Source organism: Mustelus asterias, unplaced genomic scaffold (assembly GCF_964213995.1).
Source record: "Mustelus asterias unplaced genomic scaffold, sMusAst1.hap1.1 HAP1_SCAFFOLD_195, whole genome shotgun sequence".
In the NCBI taxonomy this organism is placed as follows: Eukaryota; Metazoa; Chordata; class Chondrichthyes; order Carcharhiniformes; family Triakidae; genus Mustelus; species Mustelus asterias.
Window position 1 is genome coordinate 243924 of NW_027590188.1, and position 20205 is coordinate 264128.

At 48.5% G+C, this 20205-nt stretch overlaps 1 protein-coding gene across 6 annotated transcripts in view; it reads left to right on the top strand.

The window, feature by feature from the left end:
- Window positions 1-465: 465 nt before the first annotated feature.
- The window catches only part of LOC144485489 (NACHT, LRR and PYD domains-containing protein 3-like), an 85952-nt gene continuing 66212 nt past the window's right edge, over window positions 466-20205 (top strand). For 2 of the 6 annotated variants that reach the window (XM_078203624.1, XM_078203628.1), the window contains exons 1-2: window positions 7711-7811; window positions 11726-11891. Coding sequence is in view for 1 of the 6 variants with exons in the window: in XM_078203623.1 (XP_078059749.1) it covers window positions 20014-20029 (16 nt within the window). In the remaining 5 variants the exon portion in view is untranslated. Of the gene's footprint in view, window positions 617-4780; window positions 4955-7710; window positions 7812-8268; window positions 8372-11725; window positions 11892-19858; window positions 20030-20205 lie in introns of those variants that run through there. The other 4 variants (XM_078203625.1, XM_078203627.1, XM_078203626.1 and 1 more) reach the window with 4 other exon arrangements.

Sequence of the window (20205 nt, forward strand, 5' to 3'; positions counted from 1 at the left end):
CATTATAACACTGAGTATACCTCCTGTTACTGTTACACTTTTCAAACACACGCTGTTTCTGCACATCTATCCTCAGCTCGGAGAGCAAATAGCCAATTTCCACTTTTCACCCAAAATGTGAACAGACCCGGGACAGAAAAATGGGGAAAGTAGTAAAACATCAGACAGTGTGTAACCCGGGGAGGATGGAGTCAGTGAGATCAGACAGTGTGTAACCCGGGGAGGATGGAGTCAGTGAGATCAGACAGTGTGTAACCCGGGGAGGATGGAGTCAGTGAGATCAGATAGTTTGTGAACTTGGTTAATATGTCGAATGGTAATACTGTAATTGAAACATTTCCAACACTCCTGCTTCCCCTTCAGCATCTTTTGATGTTCGGTATGTGGCTAAATTGTCATTTTGATTCACACTGGCTCTATTTGACTCTCTTTCTCTTTTGGCATAATCAGATCTCCGGGGGAGCGCTGGATTAATTGTGAAAATCCACAGTTACAATTCAGCAGGGGTTGTGACCTGAAGAACTATAAGAGGTGAACCAGCACAGTATTGTGAGAGCGCCAGTCAGAGAGAACCCTTCACATTCAAACAGCTTCCATATATTTTCTGGAGAGGAAGGTAAGAGGAAGTTCCATTTACTCTGGTCCTGTAGCAAGTACAAAAAGATGTTAAGGTGAGGTTGGAAATGCTGAGTGAGATATGGAGTGTGTGAGCACCAAGCACAATTATCCAGTGTAAGGCTGTGTGATGTACCATGAAGTTGGAGCAGTTTGTGTCTCGTGAAACACCGCGCCTGAATTTCACAAGCCCCCGACAGTGTCACGTTTTGGTGTTTAAAACACGCAATATTGGAATTGCAGTTTCATTGTTAAACAGAACTGGTTGACTGTTCTGGGTTAATCTTCCTCTGAACTGAACTGAGGGTGTGTTGTGGGAAATTCACCACTTCGGAGTCAGACTTGGAGGTTCAACAAACAGTTTTATTCAGACAAAGCTTTGGGAGAAGCGCTGGCACTCCGCAGTACAGGCACTCACCTTCTCAACTATACAATGGTAGTTGAGCATCTTTTATACATTGTTCGATAATAGACAGTGTGGACATTAGCCGTTAGCACATCGTTACAAGTTGAGTAGACGGGTATGGACATCGACAGTTAACACATGGTTATACATAGAGTAGATACATATCTGCAGTTATGTCTTCCATCAATGGCTGATCTTGTTATATACATTTATGCATTTATGTCCCTCATCAATGGCTGATCTTGTCATCAAACTCATTGTTCTGGGTCTGCTTTTATCTCAAGTTTAAGGTGCCTCAAGGTCTGACCTGTTTCCTGCAGTAATTTAAACACTAAAGGTTTTAACTCTTTATGTAATGTCTGTGCCCAAAGTCAGTGCCTCTTAATGTCTTTTCCCAGAGTCCATTTTGTGTGCCGGGTAACCATTTTGTCTCCTTTACTTTGATTTCTCTCCAACAGGGTGTGTGATGGTGGTTTTGTTATTTCCGTTTTCAGTTATTTTTGCTGAGCGATTTCCTGTGTTGCCAGGGTAACGATCTGACTGATCTCAGTACCAGAGGCAGAGGTGTGGACACCAACTGGTGGAGAGAAAGCAGCTGGGTGAGGGGCCAGGCGAGGGGATCAGTCCGTGTGAGGCAGATTCTGGAGATAGACAGAGGCGATGAGATATGTTAATCAGAAAGGAGAGAGAGTCCAGGTGGAACCGACACTGAGACAGACGGGGGTCAGGGAGAAGAGGAAAAACAGTGAGCTGGAGAGAGACACACTGATACAGACGCAGGGAGGATAGAAATTGAGATGGGAAGTGAGGAAGCAGCAACGATAAAAAACAGGGAGCCAGTGGTGGGGCAATTTGTGTATATCAGAGAGGGCATTAGTAGTGTCGTGAGAGATGACCCTTAGTTCTTGAAGATCAAAGTGTAAAATCAGTTGGGTGGCCCTGAGTAACAGCCAGGGACAGAAACCATTGGTGTGAATTGTTTGTGCTCCCAATTTCCTTCCAACAAGCGCACAGGTGAACTCATCCTATTGGCAAACCAAATAAATCAGATAAACTGAGGGGCAAAATTAAAGCAGGGGCCCCTTAAAAAGTCAGGAACTGCCCTCTGCCAAATAAAGCAAAGTGTAAAGGAAACTTAAAATATCAGATCAGCACGTGATTAAAGGGATCGATAATGGACGCCAGCCCCTGCCGGGCCTCAATGGTGCTTGTGGACTAAGCATGCTCCCTCTCCAGGGACACCCTGCCACGTATGTAGCTCCAGTCGAGGGGAAGACAGTCGTGTGGGACGATCATTTTGGTTGCCGTCTGCCTGGGTCTAATTATGGCCAATCTAGCCAGGCCCAGGAGCAGGTTCACAGGGAGGTCCTCTGCCTTCCTCACCCCTACCCCTCCGTACCAGGTGCCCGTAGATCAGGAGCGTGGGACTGAAGTGCAAACAGAACATCAATGAAAGTTATTTGGGGAACCAAAAGGGAGTGCAGCCGAAGACATTGAAAGTAGACGTGGCCCACGGACTCCACAAGATCCCAAGAAGGGCAGGTTTCTTGTGAGCCAGTGAATCGGTACAATTTACGGTTGCGTGGTATCGCTGCGTGCACCAGCTTCCACCCCAGGTCCCCAATGTATTGGAAGAGGATCCCTTCGGAGGGGGACCTCCAGTGGGAACCTCCGCCGCCAGACAGCAGCAAGGCGAACCAAGGCGTGTGCGGGTGATGGGTGAGGATACAGTAGTGGAAGGTGTGCAGCAGCAGCCCAGATAGGAAACCCTTTGTGCTGAGGCAAAAGGCATGGAGGGTATTACTGCAAGGCAGCTCAAACTATGGGGTGCCAGATCCAGGAAGTGAGGTCTGGGTTTCGGGTCAATGTGACGTTCCGCCCGAGCAGGTACGTTTAGACGGGATCCCATCACGCAGTTGTACCTCCTCAAGACCACGTGTGACGTCGTGTCCGAGCACGACCGTTCTCAGGACATAGATTCCATTGGCCATGAGCTGAAAGTCCTCCACCACATACTCGGCAAGCTCGTGGGGTGTCATCCAGTCCACTCCACCACCAGCACGTCCCTGACCCTGTCACACAGCAGCAACAGCCTTCCTCTCTGCCAGCCAACTGAAATGGTATTGGTGGAGGAGCAGATTCCACAGCAGCGGCTTCCGAACGACAGCTGCTACTCCAGACAGGGGAGAGATGTACCTCGAGGTGACCATGACCCAGACTTTCAGAAGGAGGGAGAGTAATTTCACACCTGGCGGAAGACGTACATCGCCAGGGCACACCATTGAGGAGGGGATTCAACGAGGAGGTATCCCTGCAGGGTCTGAAGGTGGAAGGTCACCAGTGCCTGATCGCCCTCCCTCAGCAGGAGACTCCGAACCACAGCAGTGACCCAGTGCGGTCTTTTCTCCCAGAAGAACTCTACGAGTGTTCTCTGGATGTTTATGACAAAGGTGGGGAGGGGTCGAAGTGACCAGCCGGTACCACAGCATGGAGGCAATCAGCTGGTTTATGATGAGAACCTGCGCCCTGTAAGATAGCAGTCAGAGCAGTCCTGTCCAGCTGTTCAGACGAGCGGAGACCTTGGCCTCCAGCTCTTGCCAATTCGCCAAAATGTTATTCAAATATGTGAAGCCGTGTTCCATCTTTGGACGTGACTTACCAGGTGTTAATATCAAGTGGGATCGTAATGCTGTGATCATGTTGAATTCCAGAACACTTCTGAATGGCCCACGTCTGTTTAAAGTTGATTTATTAGTGTCACAAGTAGGCTTACATTAACACTGCAATGAAGTTACTGTGAAAATCCCTGAGTTGCCACGCTCCAGTGCCTGTGCGGCTACACTGAGGGAGAATTTAGCATGGCCAATGCACTGGACCATCATGTCTTTCGGACCAGGGTAGGAAACTGGAGCATCCCGAGTAAACCCACACAGACATGGGAGAAAGTGTGGACTCCTCACGGACAGTCACCCAAGCCAGGAATCGAACCCGAGTCCCTGGCGCAGTGAGGCAGTAGTGTTAACTACTGTGCCACCCGATTTGCCCCCTCTCCTCCCTCCCTGAGCCATTTGATTTATTATTGTCACATGTATTAGTATACAGTGAGAAGTATTATTTCTTGCGTGCTATACTGACAAAGCATACCATACACACAGAAGGAAAGTAGAGAGTTGGGTGTTATAGCCAGAGTTAGGGTGCAGAGAAAAATCAACTCGATACAATGGAGGTTCATTCAAAAGTCTGGAGAGTTTAAAAGAGTTCGAATAGAGTTTTAGAACCATAGAGTGAGAGGTAGAATTAGAGTGCAGGCTGCGCACAGCTCGCAAGGAGTCTGTCGCACCATCTTGGATGAATTTTCATTTGCTCTATCTCCTCCCTACCTGAAGCATTTGCGCTCTCTCTCTCTCACTCCTCCCTCCCTGAACCATTTTGTTCTCCCTCACCTCCCTGAACCAGTTGCTCTCTGTTGTTGAACCATTTGCGCGCTCTCTCTGTCTGTCCCTCTACTATTCCATCTCTTCTCCTTTCTCTAAAATAGCTATCACTGTCACATGACATTCTGAACTCTCTCGTTTCCTTCTCTATGAATGGTATGCTTTGTCTGTACCTTGCGCAAGAAACAATACTTTTCACTGTGTGCTCATACATGCGACAGTAATACATCAAACGTACTGGGTTTCTTTCTATCAATCAGTGACCATAATGAGGTTGAGCTCTCTATTGGCGAGGGAAAGCTGATTGACATCTGGCTCCATGGATACGAGGAGGGGGCAGCGTAATTCCTCCCTTGGGCTTCTCGCATGCCCAGGGACAGTCATGACCAGCAATGGGCCTGTGCAGAATCAAACTGGAAACAGGGCGCGGGACCACTCAACACGCATGCATCAGCATGCCGTCTGAGCATGCGCGAGAGGAAATGGTGACCGAATAACGGTGAGAAAGTGTTTGAAAAGAAACAGCCTCAGCACTGAGAAAATCTGGGTGATTCCAGTATATACTCAGTATTGATGGTCTGAATACAGACTATCAATACTGAGAATATCTGGGAGATTCTAGTCTGAATACAGACTATCAATACTGAGTATATCTGGGAGATTCTAGTCTGAATAAACAGCATTATAACACTGAGAATATCTGGGAGATTCTAGTCTGAATAAACAGCATTATAACACTGAGAATATCTGGGAGATTCTAGTCTGAAAACAGATCATCATAGAAACCCTACAGTGCAGAAACAGGCCATTCGGCCCATCAAGTCTGCACTGACCACAATCCCATCCAGGCCTTACTCCCATATCCCTACACATTTACCCACTAATCCCTCTAACCTACGCATCTCAGGACACTAAGGGTCAATTTTAGCACGGCCAATCAACCTAACCCGCACATCTTTGGACTGTGGGAGGAAACCGGAGCACCCGGAGGAAACCCACACACACATGAGGAGAATGTGCAAACTCCACACAGACAGTGACCCAAGCCGGGAATCGAACCCAGGTCCCTGGAGCTGTGAAGCAGCAGTGCTAACCACTGTGCTACCGTGCCGCCCCATCCTGAGTATATGTCTCTCCACTTCCCTGAATTCTCATTCTATCTCTTCCTCTCTCTCCCTCTATATCTCCCTCCTCCTTCCCTGAACCAGTTGCTCTCTCCCTCCCTCTCTCTCTCTTTCTCTTCCTCTCCCTCCTCCTTGAACCACTTGCTCTCTCTCTCTCTCTCTCTCCTCCTTCCCTGAACAATTTGCTCACTCTGTTTGCTCCCTCCCTGAGCAATTTGCTCTCCCGCCTCCCCTCGATTTGATGTGTCCCTTGTCAATTATGAGGGCTCGGGTCAATTATGAGGTCTCCGTATCTCGATTTGCAGGTGTACTTTGATAATATATTTCAGACAAGTAGATAAAGTTCCGCTAACCAGGTGCAGAAAGTCACCCGGAATGATCCGGTTATGAGGCAGGGAGTGCAACTTGTCCAGAGAGGGAGGATGAGTAGAAAGCACCCGGAGTTACGGCGATAAGTGTGGGGAAGCTGGGAGTTGTCGGTGTTGCTGGATGTTTATTCTGGGCTATGAGAGCCTCATTCCCCCATCATTAAGAGGAAAGGTGCTGGAATGGGAGCACCAAGAGCACCCGGGGGTGCTGCCAATGGAAGAGACAACAAGAAGCTGTTTGTGGTGCTGCCCAAATGGAAGAGAAAGTGGGATGGTGCGAATGCTGCGCTTGGGGACGGAAGGTGCCGCCCTTGCTGCCTCTTGCTGGCTGGGATTGTCCCCAATGGCAGCGAATCCACAGCGAGTCGCTGCTTCATCACAATCTGCCCGACTCCACCCACACTGGCTGTCAATCATTCTGCTGGAGCGGCTTCCTATTGGCTGTGTTCAGCTGATGGACAGCAGAATGCACCAATGGAGAATGAGGGTGCGGTGATGGATTGTGCAATGAATCAATGAGGCTTTTGACAAGGTACCACATGGCAGGTTGTTGCACAACCTCCATCATGGGACCCAGGGTGAGGTAGTTAAATGGATACTAAATTGGCTTGATGACAGAAGCCAGTGAATCGTTGTCCAGGGTTGTTTTTCAAACTGGAGGCCTGTGACCAGCGGTGTCCTCTGGGATCAGTGCTGGGCCAACTGTTATTTGTCATTTATATTAATGATTTGGATGAGAATATAGGAGGCATGGTTGGTAAGTTTGCAGATGACACCAAGATTGGTGGCATAGTGGACAGTGAAGGTTATCTCGGATTGCAACGGGATCTTGATCAATTGGGCCAGTGGGCTGACGAATGGCAGATGGAGTTTAATTTGGACAAATGCGAGGTGATGCATTTTGGTAGATTGATCCAGGGCAGGACTTAGTTAATGGTAGGGTGTTGGGGAGAGTTACAGAACAAAGAGATCTCGGGTACGGGTTCATGGCTCCTTGAAAGTGGAGTCAGAGGTGGTCAGAGTGGTGAAGAAGGCATTCGGCATGCCTGGTTTCATCGGTCAGAACATTGAATACAGGAGTTGGGACGTCTTGTTTAAGTTGTACAAGACATTGGTAAGGCCCCACTTGGGATACTGTGTACAGTTCCGGTCACCCTATTATAGAAAGGATATTATTAAACTAGAAAGGTACAGAAAAGATTTACTGGGATGCTACCGGGACTTGATGGATTGCGTTCTAAGGAGGAGTTGGATAGACTGGGACTTTTTTCTTTGGAGCGTAGGAGGCTGAGGGGTGATCTTATCGAGGTCTATAAAATAATGAGGGCACAGATCAGCTGGATAGTCAATATCTTTTCCCCAAGGTCGGGGAGTCTAAACCTTAGAGGGCAGAGGTTGAAGGTGAGAGGGGCAATTATTTCACACAGAGGGTGGTGAGTGTCTGGAACGAGCTGCCACAGGGAGTAGTAGAGGTGGGGACAATTTTGTCTTTTAAAAAGCATTTAGTTAGATGGGTCTCGAGGGATATGGGCCAAATGTGGGCAATTGGGACGAGTTCAGGGGTTTAAAAACAGGGGCAGCCTGGACAAGTTGGGCTGAAGGGCCTGTTTCCCTGCTGTATGTAAATCTGAATGATGACGCAATGAGGTGCCGCCCACTCAGTGACGTGGCTGGAAGCGGCCGTTAAACGGTTTCCGCGCGCGGCTGGAGGGGGCGTTGTGACGTCACTGCCGACGCACAGCACGTGACCTGGATCTGGCCAATCAGCCGCCGCCGTCTCGAGTGCGGAGTTCAGGCGCCGCGCCGTTTCTCACTGCGTGTGCGGGGCTTTCCCAGCGGCTTCACACCGAATCTTTGAGTCACGGTAAGGAATTAAATAAGAGAAAAAGTCTCCGCTTCAGCGGCGCCGACGCTCGCCGACTGGGATTGTCCCCAGTGGCAGCGAGTCGCTGCTTCATCACAAGCTGCCCGAGTGCGCCCGCGCACTGGCTGCCAATCATTCTGCTGGAGCGGCCTCCTATTGGCTGTGTTCATGTGACGGACAGCAGAACGCACCAATGGGGAATGAGGGTGCGGTGAGGTCCCGCCCACTCAGTGAGAGCGGCTCGCGGTCACGTGGCGCGGCCGTTGACGGTTTCTGCGCGCGGCTGGAGAGGGGGGTCTGATGTCACTGCCCCGCTCACAGCACGTGACCGGGAGCTGACCAATCGCCGGAAACCAGCCCTCGCCGCCCCGAGTGCGCTTGCGCGAACCTCACTCCGGGAGGGTGCGGCCCGCTTCCTATTGTGCGCAGGCGCATTGCGGTTTTTTCGCTGCGTATCCGGGTATTTCCGGGTTTGTGAATCACGGGGAGGAATTAACGGCCCAGAAAAAGTTTCAACTCCAACAACATTCAGCTTGAGGATTAAAATGGCGGTTTCCTGTGTAAATACAGCCCGTCTTTGTATCATATTAACAGAGCGGGGACGGTCAGTTACATTGTGGGCGGCGCGGTGGCTCAGTGGTTGGTGCTGCGGTCTCACAGCGCCAGGGAGCCGGCTTCAATTCCCGGCCTTGGCTCACTGTCTGTGTGGAGTCTGCACATTCTCCCCGTGTCTGCGGCCCTTTCCTCACACTCTCCAAACATCAGCAGCACAGCGGCACTGGCCAGGCTCAGTTGCTGCTCAGTGTCAGGGGGGGATTAGCAGGGTCAACACGGGGAGAGGGTCTGGGTGGGATTGTGGGCGGTACAGACTGGATGGACCAAATGGCCTCCTCCTGCACTGCAGCAATTGGATGATTCAATGTTTCACAGAAAGATCTGTTATTACAATCCAGGCCGTGTCTGTGTAAACACTGCTGCAGCATCTAAATTACTGCAATCAAGCGCTTGTCTGAGTAAACACAGCACCAGATCTCTCTTCATGATGGGCCCTGTATGAGCATCTGACAAGGTGATGCATAACAGGATGGCGCATCACAGTAAAGCCCATGGAATTGGAGGAAGTGCGTTAGCGTGGATTGAAAACTGTCAGGCAGAAAACTGAGTTGGAATAAATGGCTCCTTTTCAGACTGGAAAGGTATAACTAGTGCAGCACCGAAGGCATCAATTCTTGGCTGACAATTGTTTTGTGACCTGGCAGAAGGAGGAGAATGTAAGGTTTCCAAATTTGCCGATGAAACCAAGTTCGTTGGACGGGCATGTTGTGATGGGGATATTGTGAAGCTGCAAAGGGATACAGATAGACTGGGTGACTAGGTGAAAACTTGGCAAGTGGAATTTAATGTGGGCAAGTGTGAGGTCATGCATTTCAAGTAGGTGGAATCAAAAGGCAGATTGTTGTCTAAAAGGAGAGAGACTGCAGGTGAGTTAAGTACAGAGAGATCCAGGTGTTTCATTGCATGAATCACTAAATGTTAGCTGGCATGTCCATCAAGGGGCAACACGGTTTTGTTTTGATTTATTATTGTCGCATGTATTAACATGCAGTGAAAAGTATTGTTTCTTGTGCGCTATGCAGACAAAGCATACCATTCATAGAGAAGGAAACGAAAGAGTGCAGAATGCCGTGTTACAGGCATAGCTAGGGTGCAGAGAAAGATCAATTTAATGCAATGTCGGTCCATTCAAAAGTCTGATGGCAGCAGAGAAGAAGCTGTTCTTGTGTCGGTTGGTACATGATCTCAGTCTTTTGTATCTTTTTCCCGAGGGAAAAAGGTGGAAGAGAGAATGTCTGGGGCACAGTGGGGTCCTTAATTGTGCTGGCTGCTTTGCCAAGGCAGCGGGAAGTGTAGGCAGCGTCAGTGGACAGGAGCCTGGTTTGCGTGATGGATTCGGCGATATTCACGACCTTTTGAAGTTTCTTGTGCTCTTAGGCAGAGCAGGAGTCAAACCAAACTTTGATATAATCAGAAAATGCTTTCTGAGGTGCAATTGTAAAAATTGGTGAGAGTCATAGCTGACATGCCAAATTTCCTTTGTCTTCTGACGAGGTGTTGGTGGACTTTCTTAACTATAGTGTCGGCAGAAGGGAACCAGGACAGGTTGTTGCTGATCTGGACACCTGAAAAATTGAAGTTCAGGATCCTTTCTACTTCCCCCCCGTTGCTGTAGACAGTGGTACATTCTTCTCTACGCTTCCTGAAGTCGATGACAATCTCCTTCGTTTCGTTGACATTGAGGGAGAGATTATTGTTGCTGCACCAGTTCACCACATTTTCTATCTCATTCCTGTACTCAGTCTTGTCATTGTTTGAGATCCAACCCACTGCGGTGGTGTCATCAGCAAATTTGAAAATCGAGTTGGAGGGAAATTTGTCCACACAGCCATAGGTGTAAAAGGAATAAAGTAGGGGGCCGAGAACACAGCCTTCTGGGGCACTGGTGTTGATGAAGATCGTGGAGAAGGTGTTGTTGCCTATCCTTACTGATTGTGGTCTCTTCGCTCAGAGGTTCAGGATCCAGTCGCAGAGGGAGGAGCGGAGACCCAGGCAACTGAGTTTGGAGATGTGTTTTGTAGGAATAATGGTGTTGGAGGCTGAGCTGTAGTCAATAAATAGGAGTCTGAGAAATATTCGTTATCTAGTGTTCCAGCGTTGAGTGCAGGGCCAGGGAGATGGTGTTTGCTGTGGACCAGTTGTGGTGGGAGGTGAACTGTTGTGATCCACGGAGTCAGGAGGCTGGAATTGATTAATGCCATGACTCGCCTTTCGAAACACTTCATAATGATGGATGTCAGAGCCACCGGATAATAGTCATTAAGACATGCTGCTAGGCTTTTCTTTGGTATTGGGATAATGGTCGTTTTCTTTAAGCAAATAGGGACCACAGATTGTTGTAAAGACATGTTGAAAATGTCTGCGAATACCCCCACCGGCTGATCTGAGCATGATCTGAGTGCTTGTCCGGGTACCCCATCCGGGCCAGTCGCATTCCATCAGTTGACCATCGAGGAAGCTGCTCTCTAATCTGCAATGATGACCTCGGATACAGGTGGTACAATGGTTATAACACTGCTGTCTCATAGCACCGAGGAACCAGGTTCGATTCCCGGCTTGTGTGACTGTCTTTGCGGAATTTGTACGTTCTCCTCGGGTCTGCATGTGTTTCCTCCGAGTGCTCCAGTTCCTTCCCACACTCCAAAGATGTGCAGGTCCTGTTGATTGGTCATGCTAAATTGCCCCTTCGTGTCAAGGGGATCAGCAGGGCAAATACGTGGGCCTGGGTGGGATTGTGATTGGTGCAGACTTGATAGGCTGAATGGCCTCCTTCTGCGCAATTAAGTGAGGAGTTAAGAAGGAAAATGGCATTGATGCCTGTATTGTAAAGAGTTTGTTTAAAAATAGGGAACTTCCACTTTCATTCTGTCTAAGATGGAGTGAGCAAGATCAGACAGTGTGTAACCCGGGGAGGATGGAGTCAGTGAGATCAGACAGTGTGTAACCCGGGGAGGATGGAGTCAGTGAGATCAGACCGTGTGTAATCCGGGGAGGATGGAGGCAGTGAGATCAGACAGTGTGTAACCCGGGGAGGATGGAGTCAGTGAGGTCAGGCTGTGTGTAACCCGGGGGGGATGGAGTCAGTGAGATCAGACAGTGTGTAACCCGGGGAGGATGGAGGCAGTGAGATCAGATAGTTTGTGAACTTGGTTAATATGTCGAATGATAATACTGTAATTGAAACATTTCCAACACTCCTGCTTCCCCTTCAGCATCTTTTGATGTTCGGTATGTGGCTAACTTGTCATTTTGATTCACACTGGCTCTATTTGACTCTCTTTCTCTTTTGGCATAATCAGATCTCCGGGGGAGCGCTGGATTAATTGTGAAAATCCACAGTTACAATTCAGCAGGGGTTGTGACCTGAAGAACTATAAGAGGTGAACCAGCACAGTATTGTGAGAGCGCCAGCCCGAGAGAACCCTTCATATTCAAACAGCTTCCATATATTTTCTGGAGAGGAAGGTAAGAGGAAGTTCCATTTACTCTGGTCCTGTTGCAAGTACAAAAAGATGATAAAGTGAGGTTGGAAATGCTGAGTGAGATATGGAGTGTGTGAGCACCAAGCACAATTATCCAGTGTAAGGCTGTGTGATGTACCATGAAGTTGGAGCAGTTTGTGTCTCGTGAAACACCGCGCCTGAATTTCACAAGCCCCCGACAGTGTCACGTTTTGGTGTTTAAAACACGCAATATTGGAATTGCAGTTTCATTGTTAAACAGAACTGGTTGACTGTTCTGGGTTAATCTTCCTCTGAACTGAACTGAGGGTGTGTTGTGGGAAATTCACCACTTCGGAGTCAGACTTGGAGGTTCAACAAACAGTTTTATTCAGACAAAGCTTTGGGAGAAGCGCTGGCACTCCGCAGTACAGGCACTCACCTTCTCAACTACACAATGGTAGTTGAGCATCTTTTATACATTGTTCGATAATAGACAGTGTGGACATTAGCCGTTAGCACATCGTTACAAGTTGAGTAGACAGGTACGGACATCGACAGTTAACACATGGTTATACATAGAGTAGATACATATCTGCAGTTATGTCTTCCATCAATGGCTGATCTTGTTATATACATTTATGTCCCTCATCACTGGCTGATCTCGTCATCAAACTCATTGTTCTGGGTCTGCTTTTATCTCGAGTTTAAGGTGCCTCAAGGTCTGACCTGTTTCCTGCAGTAATTTAAACACTAAAGGTTTTAACTCTTTATGTAATGTCTGTGCCCAAAGTCAGTGCCTCTTAATGTCTTTTTCCAGAGTCCATTTTGTGTGCCGGGTAACCATTTTGTCTCCTTTACTTTGATTTCTCTCCAACAGGGTGTGTGATGGTGGTTTTGTTATTTCCGTTTTCAGTTATTTTTGCTGAGCGATTTCCTGTGTTGCCAGGGTAACGATCTGACTGATCTCAGTACCAGAGGCAGAGGTGTGGACACCAACCGGTGGAGAGAAAGCAGCTGGGTGGGGGGGGCCAGGCGAGGGGATCAGTCCGTGTGAGGCAGATTCTGGAGATAGACAGAGGCGATGAGATATGTTAATCAGAAAGGAGAGAAAGACCAGGGCGAACCGACACTGAGAGAGACCGGGGTCAGGGAGAAGAGGAAAAACAGTGAGCTGGAGAGAGACACACTGATACAGACGCAGGGAAGATAGAAATTGAGATGCGAAGTGAGGAAGCAGCAACGATAAAAAACAGGGAGCCAGTGGTGGGGCAATTTGTGTATATCAGAGAGGGCATTAGTAGTGTCGTGAGAGATGACCCTTAGTTCTTGAAGATCAACGTGTAAAATCAGTTGGGTGGCCCTGAGTAACAGCCAGGGACAGAAACCATTGGTGTGAATTGTTTGTGCTCCCAATTTCCTTCCAACAAGCCCACAGGTGAACTCATCCTATTGGCAAACCAAATACATTAAGTCTGATAAACTGAGGGGCAAAATTAAAGCAGTGGCCCCTTAAAAAGCCGGGAGTCGCCCCAAACAAAATAAAGCAAAGTGTAAAGAAAACTTCAAACATCAAATCAAAAGGTGATTAAAGGGATGGATGTCAGCCCCTGCTGGGCTTCAGTGATGCCCGTGGAGTTCGCATGCTCCCTCTCCAGGGTCGCACTGCCACACATGTAGCCGCAGTAGAGGGACAGACAGTCGGGTGGGACGACCCTCTTGGTTATCCTCTGCCTGGGCCTGCTTATGGCAAATCTAGCCAGGCCCGGGAGCAGGTTCACAAGGCGGTCCTCTGCCTTCCCACCCCCACCGCTCCGCACCAGGTGCCCGTCAATCAGGAGCGTGGGACTGAAGTGCAAACAGAACATCAATGAAATATTTTTTGGGTAATGAAAAGGGAGTCCAGCCTAAGACAGTGAATGTAAACGTATCCCACAGATTCCACAAGACTGCAAAGAGGGCAGGATACTTGGGAGCCCGTGAACTGGTACAATTTATGGTTGCGTGGTACTGCTGCGGGCATGAGTCTCCACTCCAGGACCCCAACGTATCGGAAGTGGATCCCTTCATAGTGGGACCTCCATTGGGAATCTCCGCCGCCGGACGGCAACAAGGCGCACCAAGGAATGTCTGGCGAGGGCCAGTAGTGGAAGGTGTGCAGCAGCAGCCCAGACAGGAAACCCTCCGTGTCGTGGCAAAAGGCACAGAGGGCATTTTCACAAGGCAGCTCAAACTATGGGGTGCCAGATCCAGGAAGTGGGGTCTGGGCTTAGGGCCAATGTGAAATTCCGTCTGAGTACGTGCATGCTGAGATGGGATCCCACCGCAAGTGTGACGTCGGGTCTGGGCACGTGAACAGACTGGGAATAGAGGGATACAAACGGATGGTCTTGTAAGGAACACATGATCGGTGCAGGCTTGGAGGGCCGAAGGACCTGTTCCTGTGCTGTACTGTTCTTTGTGCTTTGTTCTTTGACGGTTCTAAGGTCATAGATGGCATTGGCCATGAGCTGAACCTCCACTGCTGCATATTCAGCTAGCTCATGGGGTGTCATCCAGCCCACTCTGCCACCACGCAACACTTCCCAGACCTTGGAACCCGGCAGCAACAGCCTTCCTCTCTGCCAGCCACCTGAAATGGTATTGGTGGAGGAGCAGCTTCCTGAGCAGCGGCTTCCGAATGACAGCTGCTACTCCAGACAGGAGAGAGATGTGGAACAAGGTGACCATGACCCAGACTTTCAGAAGCTCCTTGTAAAAGATGGGCAACACTTGCAGGGAGCCAAGGAGACCGCTCAGGTCTGTGAACGGGAGCTGCATGTCATAGTTCAGGCCATGCACCTGGCGGAAGAAATACATGGCCAGGGTACACCATCGAGGAGGGGGTTCAAAGCAGAGGTTTCCCTGCAGGGTCTGAAGGTGGAAGGTCCCCATCTGGTTGTGAAGGCAAACCAGTGCCTGATCGCTCTCCCGAAGCGGGAGATTCAAACATAGCAGTGACCCAGTGCAGCCTGTTGTCCCAGAAGAACTCTCCGAGCGTTCTCTGGATCTTTGTGACAAAGGTGGGGAGGGGTCAGAATGAGCAGCCGGTACCACAGCATCGAGGCAATCAGCTGGTTTATGACGTGAATTCGCACCCTGAATCGCCCACTTCTGTTTAAAATGTATTTATTAGTCTCAAAAGTAGGCTTACATTAACACTGCAATGAAGTTACTGTGAAAATCCCCCAGTCACCACACTCGTGCTCCTGTTCGGCTACACTGAGGGCAAATTTAACACGGCCAATGCTCACAACCAGAATGTCTTTCGGAGGGTTGGAAGAAACTGGAGCACCCAGAGGAAACCCATACATACATGGGAGAAGGTGAGGATTCCTGACTAACAGTCACCCCAGCCAGGAATCGAACCTGGATCCCTGACGCAGTGAAGCAGTCGTGCAAACCACTTGCCACCGTGCCACCCGATTTGCTCTCTCTCTCCTCCCTCCCTGAACCATTTATTATTGTTACATGTATTAGTGTACAGTGAGAAGTATTCTTGCATGCTCTTTGGACAAAGCATACCATTCAGAGAGAAGGAAAGTGGAGAGTGCCGTGTTATAGTCATTGTTAGGGTGCAGAGAAAGATCAACTTAATATGACGTAGGTTGATTCAAAAGTCTGACGGAGACTTTAAAGGAATAGGAGTTTTAGAAGCATAGAACGATAGTGAAATGTAGATTTGGAGGGTTTGCTGGGCACAGCTCGCAAGAGGTCACCACACTCTGGCACCATCTTGGATTAATTTGCATTTGCTCTTTCCCCCTACCTGAAGCATTTGCGCTCTCTCGCTCTCCTCCCTCCCTGAACCATTTGCTGTCTCTCTGTCCTTGAACCATTTGCGCTCTTTCTCATTCTCTCTCTCTCTTTCTGTCTGTCCCTGAACTATTCTCTCCTCCTCTCTCGAAAATATCTATGACTGTCACACTACATTCTGAACTCTCTCGTTTCCTTCTCTATGAATGGTATGCTTTGTCTGTACCTTGCGCAAGAAACAATACTTTTCACTGTGTGCTCATACATGTGACAGTAATACATCAACCTTACTGGGTTTCTTTCTATCAATTAGTGATTATAATGAGGCTGAGCTCTCTATTGGCGAGGGACAGCTGATTGATATCTGGCTGCATGGATACGAGGAGGGGGGCAGCGTAATTCCTCCCTTGGGCTTCTCGCATGCGCAGGGACAGTCATGACCGGCAATGCGCCTGTGCAGAATCAAACTGGAAACAGGGCACGGGACCACTCAATGCGCATGCGCTGGCATTCCGTCTGAGCGTGCGCGAGAGGAAATGGTGACCAATTAACAGTGAGAAAGTGTTTGAATAGAAACAGCCTCAGCACTGAGAAAATCTGGGTGATTCCATTCTGAATACAGACCATCAATACTGTGTGTCTCTGGGTGATTCTAGTCTGAATAAACACAGCATTATAACGCTGAGTATATCTGGGTGACTCTAGTCTGAATAGACACAGCATTATAATACTCAGTATATCTAGGTGATTCTTGTCTAAATACAGGCAGCATCAACACTGAGTATATAAAGTTAATTCATTTGTCACAAGTAAGGCGTTGCATTTTAAATTCTACAAGAACAGTTTCAAGCCAGTATTTCTATTTCCCCGTTGTACTGGTGTTCCATTATAAAGTATAAAAGACTGATTCAGACCAGTATTCTTATTTCATCGTTTGAGTGGTTTTGCATCTTCAAGAATACCTGACAAGTTCAGAGTATTCTTATTCCCCGTCTTCCTGCTCTCCTTCTGGGTTAGGTAGAAAGCAATCAGAATTTAGGGAACTAGGTGGAAAATTAGCAGACAGGACCTCGCGTGTAATAAGACCAGGATTACCTGCGAGGGAGTACAGAAATAGCGAAATAAGACAGATCACCCTGTTACTCTTTATCCATCCAGCATGGCTGGAAAGATGGTGCAGGAGGGAATGCTTCAGATTTCGGGGACAGTGGGACTTGCTCTGTGGGGGATGGCATGTGTAGAAGGGGGACAGATTGCACCTGAATATAGTTGATCCCGAGTTCCTTGAGTGTCTTGCCAGTGTTGTTGTGAGGGCTTTTTCCTAAGTCATCTGGGGTATGAGAAATATGGAGGAATAATAGCGTGCGCAAAGAGACTGTGTCCGTCTCTGTGGCTCGGGAGGGTAAGGGGCAGAGCGGGAGGGCAATAGTTATTGGGGACTCGTTAGTTAGAGGGATAGATAGGAGGTTCTGTGGCAGCAAAAGAGACTCACGGATGGTATGTTGCCTACCAGATGCCAAGGTCCGTGACGTCTCAGACCGTGTTTTCTGGATTCTGAAGGGGGAGGGGAAACAGTCACAAGTCGTGGTACACATTGGTACCAATGACATAGGTAAGAGAAGGGACGGGGATTGAAAGCAGGAATTTCTGGAGCTGGGCTGGAAGCTGAGAGCCAAGACAAAACATGTGGTCATCTCTGGTACGTTGCCGGTGCCACGTGATAGCGAGTTGAGGAACAGGGAGAGAGTGCAGTTAAACATGTGGTTGCAGGGATGGTGTAGGAGGGAGGGTTTCAGATACGTGGATAATTGGAACACATTCTGGGGAAGGTGGGACCTGCACAAACAGGACGGGGTGCACCTGAACCAGAGGGGCACCAATATCCCAGGAGGGAAATTTGTTACGGCTTTTCAGGGGGGTTTAAACTAATTTGTCAGGGGAGTGGGAAAAGGAGTTGTAGTCCAGAAGTCAGTGAGGGTGGTGAGGTATTGGGGAAGGTATCAGGGTCAAGGGTGGGTACTGGTAGACAGGAAGGTGGGTTGAAGTGTGTCTACTTCAATGCAAGGAGCATCCGGAACAAGGTAGATGAACTTGGGGCGTGGATTGGTACTTGGGACTACGATGTTGTGGCCATTACGGAGACGTGGGTAGAACAAGGACAGGAATGGTTGTTGGACGTTCCGGGGTATAGATGTTTCACTAAGTGTAGGGAAGCTGGTAAAAGAGGTGGAGGAGTGGCATTGTTAATCAAGGATAGTTTAACGGCTGCAGAAAGGCACTTCGAGGGGGATCTGCACACTGAGGTAATATGGGCTGAGGTTAGAAATAGGAAAGGAGCGGTCACGTTGTTAGGAGTTTACTATAGGCCCCCAAATAGTAATAGAGATGTGGAGGAAGAAATTGCTAAGCAGATTATGGATATGTGTGGGGGTCACAGGGTAGTTGTCATGGGGGACTTTAACTTTCCAAATATTGATTGGAACCTTTGTAGGTCAAATAGTTCGGATGGGGCAGTTTTTGTGCAGTGTGTGCAGGAGGGTTTCCTGACACAATATGTGGATAGGCCGACAAGAGGTGAGGCCACATTGGATTTGGTACTGGGAAATGAACCGGGCCAAGTGTTAGATTTGGTTGTGAGAGAGCACTTTGGAGATAGTGACCACAATTCGGTGTCTTTTGTTATTGCAATGGAGAGGGATAGGGCCGTACGGCAGGGCAAGGTTTACAATTGGGGGAGAGGTAATTATGATGCGATTAGGCAAGAATTAGGGGGCATAAGTTGGGAACAGAAACTGTTAGAGAAAGGAACGAATGAAAAGTGGAACTTTTTCAAGGAACAAATACTGGGTGTCCTTGATAGGTATGTCCCTGTCAGGCAGGGAGGAAATGGCCGAGTGAGGGAACCATGGTTCACGAAAGAGGTGGAATGTCTTGTGAAAAGGAAGAGGGAAGTTATGTAGGGATGAGGAAACAAGGTTCAGATGGCTCGATTGAGGGTTACAAGTTAGCAAGGAATGAGCTGAAAAAGGGGCTTAGGAGAGCTAGGAGGGGACATGAGAAGTCCTTGGCGGGTCGGATCAAGGAAAACCCCAAGGCTTTTTACTCTTATGTGAGGAATAAAAGAATGACCAGGGTGAGGTTAGGGCCGGTCAAGGACAGTAGTGGGAACTTGTGTATGGAGTCAGTAGAGATAGGCGAGGTGATGAATGAATACTTTTCTTCAGTGTTCACCAAGGAGAGGGGCCATGTTTTTGAGGAAGAGAAGCTGTTACAGGCTAATAGGCTGGAGGAAATAGATGTTCGGAGGGAGGATGTCTTGGCAGTTTTGAATAAACTGAAGGTCGATAAGTCCCCTGGGCCTGATGAAATGTATCCTAGGATTCTTTGGGAGGCAAGGGATGAGATTGCAGAGCCTTTGGCGTTGATCTTTGGGTCCTCGCTGTCCACGGGGATGGTGCCAGAGGACTGGAGAATGGCGAATGTTGTTCCTCTGTTTAAGAAAGGGAATAGAAATGACCCTGGTAATTATAGACCGGTTAGTCTTACTTCGGTGGTTGGTAAGTTGATGGAAAAGGTCCTTAGAGATGGGATTTACGACCATTTAGAAAGATGCGGATTAATCCGGGATAGTCAGCATGGATTCGTGAAGGGCAAGTCGTGCCTCACAAATTTGATAGAATTTTTTGAAGAGGTAACTAGGTGTGTTGGTGAAGGTAGGGCAGTTGATGTCATATACATGGATTTTAGTAAGGCGTTTGATAAGGTCCCCCATGGTCGGCTTATGATGAAAGTGAGGAGGTGTGGGATAGAGGGAAAGTTGGCCGATTGGATAGGTAACTGGCTGTCTGATCAAAGACAGAGGGTGGTGGTGGATGGAAAATTTTCGGATTGGAGGCAGGTTGCTAGTGGAGTGCCGCAGGGATCAGTGCTTGGTCCTCTGCTCTTTGTGATTTTTATTAACGACTTAGAGGAGGGGGCTGAAGGGTGGATCAGTAAATTTGCTGATGACACCAAGATTGGTGGAGTCGTGGATGAGGTGGAGGGCTGTTGTAGGCTGCAAAGAGACATAGATAGGATGCAAAGCTGGGCTGAAAAATGGCAAATGGAGTTTAACCCTGATACATGTGAGGTGATTCATTTTGGTAGGACTAATTTAAATGTGGATTACAGGGTCAAAGGTAGGGTTCTGAAGACTGTGGAGGAACAGAGAGATCTTGGGGTCCATATCCACAGATCTCTGAAGGTTGCCACTCAAGTGGATAGAGCTGTGAAGAAGGCCAATGAGGTACCAGAGGACTGGAGAATTGTAAATGTTACAGCCTTGCTCAAAGAAAAGGTTTTAAGGACCATCCATGCAAGCACTGGCTCGTAAGTTTAATATCTGTTTTATTATTGTCACATGTATTGGCATGCAGTGCAAAGTATTGTTTGTTGCGCGCTATACAGACAAAACATACTGTTCATAGAGTACATAGAGGAGAATATAAGAACTAGGATCGGGAGCAGGCCATCAGGCCCATCGAGTCTGCTCCACCATTCAATAG